The sequence below is a fragment of the Helianthus annuus genome, chromosome 11 (genome assembly GCF_002127325.2).
Source record: "Helianthus annuus cultivar XRQ/B chromosome 11, HanXRQr2.0-SUNRISE, whole genome shotgun sequence".
Taxonomy (NCBI): domain Eukaryota; kingdom Viridiplantae; phylum Streptophyta; class Magnoliopsida; order Asterales; family Asteraceae; genus Helianthus; species Helianthus annuus.
The window spans coordinates 42,239,160-42,251,525 of NC_035443.2; the positions used below are offsets into that span (position 1 = coordinate 42,239,160).

General features: G+C 40.9%; 1 protein-coding gene and 1 non-coding gene across 2 annotated transcripts; one reads left to right on the forward strand and one right to left on the reverse strand.

Moving 5' to 3' along the window:
• Window positions 1-7,189: 7,189 nt before the first annotated feature.
• On the forward strand, window positions 7,190-7,295 carry LOC118484522. Its single transcript, XR_004873632.1, has one exon. It is a non-coding gene; the product is annotated as a small nucleolar RNA R71 (small nucleolar RNA).
• Window positions 7,296-10,729: 3,434 nt separating this feature from the next.
• LOC110888125 (protein PELPK1-like) lies at window positions 10,730-11,092 on the reverse strand. The gene has a single exon (XM_022135664.1). It carries the CDS (start codon window positions 11,090-11,092, stop codon window positions 10,730-10,732), a length of 363 nt encoding a protein of 120 aa, XP_021991356.1.
• Between the last annotated feature and the right edge of the window lie 1,274 nt (window positions 11,093-12,366).

A 12,366-nucleotide genomic window follows, 5' to 3' on the forward strand; every position in this document is an offset into this window, starting at 1 on the left:
CCCTCCACCGTTGACCCTCCGATTTCAGCTTGTGATAACATTCAGACTGAGTATATGTCCAAACGTTTCCCAACCTATCCAAAGTAAAAGGCTGGTGCCTTTTCGTTAAACCCCGGTCTTCAGATGTGAGTGCCTTCTGCTGTTTCATTAAACCCGTTATGATGCGACAGTACGGGACAATGTCTCTCCCGTATTTGTTCCGGCATATCCACAAATGGTGCATAATCAGGTAGCGTATTGGAAAGCGTGGGGATCCATGCATCAATGAATACAGAACAGGTATCTCTGGAAACCTCACCTGTTCTTTATCACGTCTTCTTGGGATGACATTAAGCAAACAGATCGTATGCAATAGCTTGGCTTCTATCTTCAGATTTTTTCGGTATAACACGCCACCATACCTACCGGGCAAAAACAAATCCGCTACATGCTGTTCCATGTCACGTGCTTCTCTGGTTTGAGCAATAAATCATCAAGCGTGGGAATCATGTACTCCCTAGCCGGAAGACTATCATATTTTCCCAGCTTCTTCAACGTATCGAATGACATTTCAACTGGTACCCCATGTACCATCCCAACCAACTTCATTTGTGATGGCCTGTGGAAGTTGTGACATTTAAGTGTTGCCATCCACTCCTGAATCTCAGTCATAAACAGATTGCTCTTATCTTTATCAAAACACTTGAGTGCTCCTTCCCAACCCAAAGCACGGAACTTATCAAACACCCTGAACTGGCCAAACTGGGGTTCATCAACCTCTTTTTCACAGATAAACGCGGCTGCTTTATTTTTTAACTTGTTCATGCAGTCGTTATAAAGGGTTGGCTGCCAGATTTCGGGTTGGTCATCCAACGACCCCGAATTCCACACCGGTTTATCAGTTGGGTCTAACTCCATCTGTTCTTCTTCTTCGCTCTCACTTTCGCTTACCCTACCCATATATTGCCTCTTCTTTGATGGTTGCTCCTTTTCCTTGCCCTTGCCTTTGGAGGAAGATGAACTTGAACCCGCTTTCTCCTTTGTCTTTGCCATTTCCTACACACAAGAGGCAAGCAACAAAAAGAAAAAAACAAACACCAAATTAAACACTCTCTTCAAAATCCTCCCCACACTTGCTTGTTGTCATGGTTGTAGATGTTAGTGAACCTAAAGTGTTCAAGAATTTTTCAAAAATTGGGCATGGTGTCTCTAGAATGTAGAGCATCCCAAAAGTTTACTACTTTAACAACAATTCCTACATCTACAACCATCAACCATGTTCAATAACCAATTCCATTATCATATCTTAACAACAAGCAAGTGGGCAAGAACACATAACCTAAATCACCTTGTTTTTCACAATGTACTACCATAATATAGCAAAGTAAGTGTTCATACCTTGTTTCAAGATGGAAGAGTGCTTGTGAAACCAAAAATCCCAAAACCCCCAAATTATCCCAAACTAGGGTTTCAAACTTCGACCCCAAAATTGCGTTTTCTCTGAAATCTCTCCTCACAATCACAAAGCTTGTGAAAAATTAGTCAATTTAGACCAAGATTCCACTTGATTTGGACAGGAATTGAAGGTTTTATGAGAGAAAGAAGGTGGAAGAACAATGGGGGATGTGGGTTCTTAGGGAGGAAGAAGATGATGAAAAGGTGAAAAGGTGAATGAATGGTTGGGGTATAATCACGTGACCAGGCTTTGGTTGTATCCACTTTTTTTTTTTTTTTTTTTTTTATATATATATGTACGTGCAGACCCCCAGCGACCGACAAAACTTTTTCGCGTACCGTAATTTACGGTCTCACCGTAAATTACGGTGAGACCTGAATGCCCTTTCTTGCACCGTAATACAGTAGAGAACTCCCGTAAAGCCCCAAACAGATCACCGTAAATTACGGTAATACCGTAATTTACGGTATTCACTGGATCCAAATTCTTTCACCGTAACTCAGTAGAGTTACACCGTAAAATCCATATTTCTTGAACATCCACCGTAAATTACGGTAGAACCGTAATTTACGGTGCTCGCTGGGCATTCACCTTTTGACAAAAATTGAGATTTATGTGATAAAATTTTTTAGATTTTTAAGTTTTTCGATTTTTTATGTTTTTTTAATTTTTTCAAAAACTTGTAAAAATTACCCTACCCCCTCAAAAATCCCGTGTTGTCCTCAACACGATGTAAGAGCAATTCGTGACCCGAACTTCCCCACACTTGTTTCGAACACGGATTTCGAGGAAATAAGGCAATTGTGCAACTAAACAAACAATACAAAACAAAACTACTATATACACTACCACCAAACCTGGGCCTCTTATGGTTGTTCCTCCTCGACCGGGCGTAAGATGTAGCCCGCCTTGTCAAGCTCCAAGTTATTGATGTCATTGCCATCCAAATACGGCTTTAACCGGTGACCGTTCACCGTTTGTTGTTTCAATGTTCGCTCATCTTGAATGTCAACATCTCCGAACCTTCCCACTCGTCGGACAACGTAAGGACCCATCCACTTGCTCTTGAGTTTCCCCGCGAACATTTTCAACCTTGAATTGTATAACCACACTTTTTGACCCACTTCAAAGTTCTTCTTCTTTATCTTCGCATCATGAACTTTTTTCAGTTTGTCTTTGTATGCGGATGCACACTCATACGCTTGGTCCCTTATCTCCTCAATTTCATTCAGTTGAAGCTTCCTCGCCCGACCCGCTTCATCATAGTCCGCATTCACTGTTTTAATTGCCCAATATGCCCTATGTGCCAACTCCATAGGCAAATGACATCCTTTCCCGTAAACCATTCGATACGGAGTGGTATCAAGTGGGGTTTTGAAAGCCGTGCGATACGCCCACAATGCGTCATCAAGCTTGCTTGACCAATCTTTCCTATCCGTTCTAACCGTCTTCATTAGAATTTCTTTGATTTGCCGGTTAGATACCTCCACTTGACCACTCGTTTGCGGGTGGTACGGTGTAGCCACACGGTGATTCACACTATATCTCTTTAGCAACTTTCCAAAATTGAAATTTTTGAAATGTGAACCACCATCACTTATTATCACCCGAGGTACACCGAAACGAGAAAAAATATTGGATTGCACAAACTTACATACAACGGAATGATCGTTGGTCCTTGTGGCAATAGCTTCAATCCATTTCGACACGTAATCAACCGCAACCAATATGTATAAAAACCCATTTGAGTTTGGGAAAGGACCCATGAAGTCTATTCCCCAAACATCAAATACCTCCACTACCAAAATTGGTTGCAACGGCATTTCATCACGTTTCGAAATGCTTCCCATTCTTTGACAATTGATGCAATTTCGGGCATACTCACGAGCATCCTTGAAAATCGTGGGCCAATAAAACCCACTCGATAACACCCGATAGCCTGTCTTATTCCCACTAAAATGGCCCCCACATGCGGATGAATGAGCATGGGTCAATATCTTTAAAACTTCAGTTTCGGGAACACATCTTCTTATCACTTGGTCGGCCCCGATTTTGAACAAGTCGGGTTCGTCCCATATATATTGCTTCACTTGACTAGAAAACTGTTGTCGTCTCTTCTTAGTCCAATGATTTGGAATCGCACCCTTGGCCAAATAGTTAACGTAATGAGCATACCAAGGGGCAACATAAGTAGAAACGGCCAACAATTGTTCATCGGGGAACCGTTCATTGATTTCACTTGCATCATCTACACCTTCCAACGGGATTCGGGACAAATGATCCGCAACAACATTCTCACATCCCTTTTTGTCTCGGATTTCAAGATCAAACTCTTGTAACAATAAGACCCATCGAATCAACCGCGGCTTTGCATCCTTTTTCTCCATCAAGTACCGAACCGCACTATGATCCGAGTAAACCACTACCTTGCTTCCCCAAATATACGAGCGAAACTTATCCAAAGCATACACCACCGCTAGTAACTCCTTCTCGGTTGTGGTGTAGTTAAGTTGCGCTTCGGATAAAGTTTTGCTTGCATAGTAAATAACCACCGGCTTCTTGTCAACCCGTTGACCCAAAACTGCACCAATAGTGGTATCGCTTGCATCACACATTATCTCGAACGGCTTTGACCAGTCAGGTGGTTGCAAGATAGGCGCTTTGACCAAATGTTCCTTCAAAACAGTAAAAGCTTGCATGCACTCATTAGTAAAGTCAAACGGGACATCTTTTAATAACAAATTGCATAAGGGTTTGGTGATAACACTAAAACCCTTAATGAAACGTCGATAAAAACCCGCGTGTCCCAAGAATGACCGTACACCCTTAACATTTTTAGGAGGTGGCAACGATGAAATTACCCGTATCTTTGCCTTATCCACCTCCATCCCTCTTTCCGAAATCACATGTCCCAACACAATGCCCTCTTGCACCATGAAATGACTTTTCTCCCAACTTAGCACTAAATTTTTCTCAACGCACCTTTTCAAAACCTTTTGCAATTCGTTGAGACAAGCATCAAAAGTAGTGCCAAAAATGGAGAAGTCATCCATGAATACTTCGAGCGACTCTCCAACCATGTCCGAGAAAATACTCATCATACATCGTTGAAAAGTTGCCGGAGCATTACACAAACCAAATGGCATTCGCCTAAAGGCAAAGGTGCCATATGGACATGTGAAGGTGGTCTTGTGTTGGTCATCCGGGTGTATGGCAATTTGATTATAACCCGAATACCCATCTAAGAAGCAATAATATTTTTGACCCGACAATTTTTCAATAATTTGGTCAATAAAAGGTAGCGGGAAATGGTCCTTAGAAGTGGCGGCATTCAGTTTTCGGTAGTCAATACACACCCGCCATCCGGTAACCGGTCGGGTGGCAATTTGTTCACCACTTTCGTCCTTGACTACTTGAATGCCGGCCTTCTTAGGCACAACTTGGGTGGGACTCACCCAAGCACTATCCGAAATCGGATAGATGACTCCCGCATCCAACCATTTAATTACCTCCTTTTTTACTACCTCCCTTAGGTTCGGGTTCAACCGCCTTTGAGCTTCTCGTGTCGGTTTGGCATCTTCGGTTGTGATAATTTTATGCATGACGATGGATGGACTAATTCCTTTGAGATCGGCAATCGTCCATCCAATAGCACCCTTGTTCGCTTTTAACACCTCCATCAACGCTTGCTCTTGTGCCAACTCCAAATTAGAGGCAATAATGACCGGTAAAGTGTCATTATCCCCTAAAAATACATACTTCAAGTGGCTAGGCAAGTCCTTGAGCTCTAACTTTGGTGGTTCCTCCAACGATGGTTTTGTACCCGAATCGATTTCCACCGGTAAACCCTCGAATTGGTGGGTCCATGGTGGTCTACCTTCTTTCATTGCCATAGCATCTTGTGCTTCCTCTTCAACCCGTAGTGCATAAGCATGTACCTGTTCAGAAAAGTCACACAGGCAAATATCCAAACCATCCTCCTCATACTCATGCGGGTTGCATCCATCTACTATGTCTGCCATAAAACACTCATCAATACCGTTAGCATTAGAATTGTTAGTAAAAACATTCAAACGCATTTTTCGATTTCCAAATGCCATATCAACTGTACCAAATCTACAATCGATAATAGCATGTGCGGTGCTTAAAAATGGCCGACCCAAAATTTTGTTTTGTTGTTGTTTAGGGTCCGCCGATGAGTAATCCAAAACTAAGAAGTCCACCGGGTAATAAAACTCATCAATTTTTACAATAACATTTTGAACCATACCCCGAGGCAACTTATGAGACAAATCGGCCAAAACAACCGTCGTCTCCACCCTTGCTAATGGACCAAAATCATATTGGTCGTATAAGCCCCCCGGTAAAATGCTAACTCCGGCTCCCAGATCTAGCAACGCCTTAGCCATTTGAAAATTACCCACTTGTACATTAATCAATGGCGTGCCCGGATCTTGGAGCTTAGGAGGAAGCTCCCCATTCAACACCGCACTTACTTGCCCGGTCAAATCTACCCGCTTAGGCACTTTTTTCTTGTTTTGCCTCTTTTGTGTACATAATTCTTTTAAGAATTTTGCATAAGCGGGAACTTGTTTTATTGCATCAAGGAGTGGGAGATTTATTTTAACTTGTTTGAACATATCCCACATTTCCTCTTTTTGAGGACCTCTTGACACAATAAAATTTTTCTTTCCCGGGTCAACTAGGGCCGATGGGAATGGAACTTGACTCGGTTCACCCTCACTTTTTTCATTCTTTTCACTTTCACCCAAACCCGGTTTTTTAATAATTGGTTCTTTTGGTTTAACCGGTGAAAGTTCATCATCACTTTCCATTCCCGTGATATCCTCAACCATCCCCTCGACCAATTCGGGTGACAAATTGGCCTTAAACTCTTTCCCACTTCTTAGAACACTAACATGGTTAATATTAACATTACCTCGTGACGAACCATGTGAAGGGTTTACCTTAGTGTCGCTTGGAAGTTGACCCTTACCTTTCTTTAGTTCCGCCACATCGGTTGCTAATTGACCCATTTGAGTTGTTAGTGATTGAATGCTTTTATCACGAACCTCGTCTTTTTGCATTCGCACTTCGTCTAGTTGGTTCCGTTTTGGCATCTCCATTTGCATGCTCTTTAGCATCTCCATCACCTCGTTTCCACCCGAAAGTCCCCCTTGTTCTTGACCCGTTTGGTATTGTTTTTGATACCCTTGGTTATTCCCGCCTCGGTACCCACCTTGGTTATTGTAAGATGGCCGTGAACCAAAATTACCTTGGCTACCTTGAAAATTCGGGTTCGCTTGATTTGACGGGTTCCCATATCTAAAGTTCGGATGGTTCCTCAATCCGGGGTGGTAGGTGTTTGAATTCATGTTGTTGTAGTTCCTACCACCTCCTCCTTGACCTTGACCTTGAACCGCATTGACTTCCTCGTATTGCCCTTCCAACATTCCTTGGCAATTTTCAGCCGCATGACCTATTTCATTACACAAAGCACAAACATTATATATTTGATTAGTGGTTTGAACATTACCATCATCTATGGCGTGCACTTGTGGTCGGTTAGTGGTTGGTCGGGCTCTCCTTGAAGCCTGGGCCTTCCTTTTTGATGTAGTTGCCATGCTTTCCAAAAACTCCCAATCTTCATTCTCATAATTCGTTCCAAACGTCCCTCCGGTGATAGACATTAAATCACGTGCGTCTTCGGCACTCAACCCCTCATGAAAAGCGTTCATCAACTCCCATAACTCGATCCCATGATGAGGGCAGTTTTTAATCATCATGTTAAAACGCTCAAATGCCTCATGGAACATCTCACCGTGTTGTTGTTGGAAGCTTCTCAATCCCTTCCGCGCATCATTGGTCTTTTGGGCGGTGTAGAATTCATCCAAAAAGGTTTGTTGCATCTCCCCCCATGTATATATTGATGCCGAAGGCAAAGTGTAGAACCACTTCTTTGCCTTATCCTCCAAAGAAAACTGAAATAAGACTAACTTGACTTCATCGGCCGAAAAACCTTGACTCCCAAAAGTGTTGCAAATTGAGTCATAAGCCTCTAGATGGAAATACGGCTCCTCCGTTGCTAACCCTTTGTACTTCGGTAAACTTTGCAACGAGTTTGTTCTTACTTCAAAAGTTCTCCCTTGGTTGTTGTGAGGGATAACCACCGGTGAAGGGTTTTGAGTAATGATTGGCCTGAAATGTGCCTCTATTCCCCTTGCTTGTTCCCTAAGATGCCTTCTTGGAACACCCAATCGGCCCCTTGGACGAATAGGACCCATTGGTCTTGGTATAGGCCCTTGTGGTGCAATTGGTTGTTGGGGCATCGGTGGGTATTGATTTGGCCTTTGAAATTGTGGGTATACATGTTGTGGCCTAACTTGTTGCAATGGAATGGGTTGTTGGATTGTTGGCCCTTGTGGTCTTGGCCGAATGTGTTGCGGTATAAGTTGTTGTTGTTGCATTCCACCAACACTCGCCATCCCTTGAGATTGACTTTGAACATAACCAAAATCCCCTTGATCACCATAATCTCCATAACCGTACCCATCATCTTCATACCCCTCAAAGTCTTCGAATCCCTCATCATAACCACCCCCTTGAATTCCTGACGTTTGCCCAAATGGAATGGTCGAATACTGAAAACCCGACTGTTGTTGTTGTGGTCTAAAAGATGAAGTAGTATGCACAACAGTTGAATTGGGTGCAATTGTGAAGGTAGATGATGATTGACCCGTAGTTGGGGGAAAAAAGTGAGATAATGGTGGGATTGTGGTGGATGGATCGTAAGTGATGGAAGGTTCAGTTTGGGTGGTAATTGGTTGGGTGACATGGGATGGTGTGAATTCAGCAATGGTATTGGGTAATGTAGTGTTTGGTGATGGTTGGGTGGAAGTAGGTATAAAGGATGAGGTTGTTTGACTGGTTGTAGGTGGAATCTGAGAATCAGCCATGATGTTTCTCGGTGTAATGGGTGAAGTGGGTGAACCAATGATTTTGTTTTCTCGCACTAAAACTCGGTTTTGTCGTAGCGTTCTTTCAATTTCCGGATCAAACGATAGCGGTGATGACCTTTGAGAGCCTCTAGTATGCATACACCTGAAGTACCTGCACACTAAACACAACCAGCGTAAACCCGAAAATAACAAACAAAACTATTAAACTAACACACGTTGCGCACTACTCCCCGGCAACGGCGCCAAAATTTGACGTGATGTCGTGGGTCACGCAAATTTAATCCCTAAACAACTGTAGTTAGCGGTAATAGGGTATCGAACTCAGGGAGTATGTGGAAAATGTGTTGATTGTATAGCTTTGTATTTAACTAAAATTAAACTAAATTGCAGAAAATTAAAATTCAAGATTGTGGATTGTTGTTTTAGAAAACTAAATTAAGAACTAAGTCAAATCAAAGTTGGTTGTAAACAATTAGGAGAGAACAATGATCACCCTAGGTTTCAGTTTCTTTAAACAGTTGTGTGCAATTTCACTAGAAAGAGTTACATAGACATAACTCGTGTATATGTGATTGAAGTGATAAAAGGGAACAAAGTACTCGGATTAGATAACGCGAGGTTGTTTCCCGATGACCTATTAACCAATAACCAACCCTAACCCTTCCCGTGATATCTCGGTTGCCAACGGCACCAAGAACGTACGATCGAGACTAGAAATTGTAATATGGATTAACACACTACAACAATCAAACATACACCATGACATTCAAGCAACGCAAGATATCATTCTAGAAATGCAGAAATTAAACACACAAAAGTCTTAGAAACATTCACCTAGGATGATCACCGAAGAGTTTAGCCGGACATGGTTCGGTGAATCATCATCAACATCAATCTAGTGTTCATACAAATTAAAAACACAAACCGAATGATTGGAAATGTTCACAAAACAAGCTAGTGCTCCAAATTCGCCCCCAAAGTGTCCAAGAACCGTCAATGATGAGATAATACCAAAAGACACCCAAAAACCGATTATCATATGGCAGTTACATATTTTCCGTGCAGGCTCCACCGTAAATTACGGCTCCACCGTAATTTACGGTGGTCAACTTTTTGTTACGGCTCAACTCTCCTGTGTTACGGTGCAGAAAACAACCAAATCCATGTCTACCGTAAATTACGGTAGAACCGTAATTTACGGTACTCAGCAACTTTGTCTCCTTTGTTTTGTCTTTTGTTCTCCACTCGACCCGTTTTCCACCAAAGCCATCAAAAACTGCTTTTGATCCATCTTTTCACTCCTAGATCGTACCTGAAACATAAGCATCGTAGTTATCTAATTCAAGATAATTACACGGCTAATTGGAGGATTATTTCATATTTTAACATGCTTAAGGGTTGTCCAAAGGACCACCCGTCAGTTGCCAACCAAAACTTCTGATCGTGGTTGTTTGGGCGGTTGAATGTTCACAAGGATGACAACCGATTCACATATGTTGGTTGGTTGTGGTTTTCCTTTGTTTCTGTCATAATAATCACGCAGCCAAAAGGTCGCCGCTTTCCGTTGTTTACACGGCTCTTTCAAGTCTTTGGCGTGGGGTTGTTACTATACCGAAACGCGATGGGATTATGGTTATGAAATAAGCACTCTTCGATTCAATTAGGTATCGATGAAGAGCAAGGTGCTGATAACGTGTTATAACCAAGAGATAAAGAGAACCAATTCATTCATCACAATATCATGTACATATATATAGATCAATATAATAACAACCCTAGAGCCCATTAACATTAGGTTGGGCTTGGCTTATGGGACTAAATGTCTGCATTCATAACAGTTTACACGATTTTAAGATATTTTAAGTGTAATTTCTGTTTTTAAGTAATGGCTTCCAAGTGGTCATATTTTTTTTATCTGATTTGATCAAACTATTCTTTTGATTTTCTCTTTAAATATTCACAACAAAACCTCCATGGTAATCACCTCACTTTATATGTATGTTAGGACTACATCACCACGACTATTTATTTAGTTGTTAAACGATTTTCATAAGAACAAATAGTAGATAAATCAATTTTCCATATTAATTAAATATGAGGCTTCAACACTAAAAGGTTTAAAATACTAGAACTTTTTAAATTTACATTTACAGTAACAATATATTACAACAAAGTATATCAAACCACACAAAGAACGCAGAAAAAAACAAACAAACAAAAAGTATATGAGAAAACACTCAACAATCGTGTAAAATAGTTGTATCAAGGACCCTTTTAATGGCTAGATCAATGAATCTACGCATTTTCTTCGGATCTAGCAGAGATCGCCCGTTGTCTACTTTTTAGATGGAGGTGGAGCGAAGAAAGGAATGCTTGGAAGAGTTGTTGGAAGGTTTGGGATGGTAGGCATAGAAGGCAATGGAGGAAAGGATACTTTGGGCATATTAGGGAATGTAGGGATTGTTGGTATGGTGGGCATCTGTGGCTGTGGGAGTGTGGGGATGGTGGGTATTTGTGGTTGTGGGAGTGTGGGGATGGTGGGCATCTGTGGTTGTGGAAGTGTCGGAATGGTGGGTATTTGTGGTTGTGGCACTGTTGGAGTAGCTTGCAGCAAATTGCGTGAAGCATAACACATCTCATTGGTTGTGATGGAGAATAGCGCAAGGGAAAAGACGTAAAGGTAGCAGGCAGAAGCCATTGTAGGATGACTGCAAACTGTTGAGGCTCTAGAACTATATCAGATTGTGAGTGAAAGCACAACAGATCAGTGTATATATGGAGAACGCACAAAGGAGTGTGTATATATAGAGAATGCACCGAACGATGGTCCTAATATATATTAAAGAATATAAGAAAAAGTCACTAGTTTTGTTAAGACTATAATTGGTTAGTTGGAAACTGATATCTGGCATTATTATTGGGTTCTTAGGTCTATAGTTGTTAAACAATCTCCAAACAAGAGGAATTTGTTTATCGATATTCCTATCCTTAGGTAAGCTATATCTGCAGAAAAGTTGACCCAAACTCAATCTCAAACATTTGCATCATGCTTTTTGCTATAATGTTTATGCAAAATCTAAATGTTGTAAAATATAAAATGTATTTCTGACTAGGACGATAGAAAGAATAGTAACCTTAAAAGACTGACTAAGACTAAAAGCTAAAATATTATAATTTAGCATTGATGTAGGCTGTGACTAAACTTTCGAGAGCAAATTAGAGACAATAATAAGAAACTAATGCCTTAATTATGATTACAACAAGCAGTATAATCCTAATAAGTGTCATAATGACCGTGATCTGAAAATAATTATTTGAACTCATTGCTGTCTACTACTCCTACATAAGGTTATAAGGACAAGATTCTACTTCAACTTGAACTCTAATGTAGACGTGTTATTTTTAATATATCAGACTATCCATAATGGTTACCCCATAAGAGGCATTTTTCACCACATCAGCATTTTAACGCCTCTACCAAAAATGTGTAATGGTTAATGCCCCTTTAGATACTAAATAACTTAACAACGTTCGATTAGATTCTTGGATACTAAAAACCTTGTCATATATCATACCGACCGTGGACAAGTTGTCCCTCGAAATTCATAAAACAGGACGACCATCCGAGTAATCAACTCTGAAATATGTGAAGGTTTTATACCTGTAGAGTTATTAATAATTCTACTCATTTGACATTTTTTGCCAGGCGTAAGATGGACAATTGCACCGGTTTTTTATTGGAGATTTTGGTTTTTTTTTTTTTTTTTTTTTTTTGAAAAAGTAAAGAAAAAGGTCCTATTGTTTATCTGATTTGATCAAACAACTATGCTTCGGATTTTCTCTTTGAATGTTCACAACAAAACCTCCATGGCAATCACCTCTCGTTCAAAGTATTTTTGGACTACATCACTTCGGCTACTAAATCCACACCTCAAAACCACTTATAATCCAAAACAATTGATATTTTGAATA

What these genes read in the sequence shown, in the direction of transcription:
- LOC110888125 (XM_022135664.1), bottom strand. Translation starts at nt 11,092, where the DNA reads ATGGCTTCTGCCTGCTACCTTTACGTCTTTTCCCTTGCGCTATTCTCC.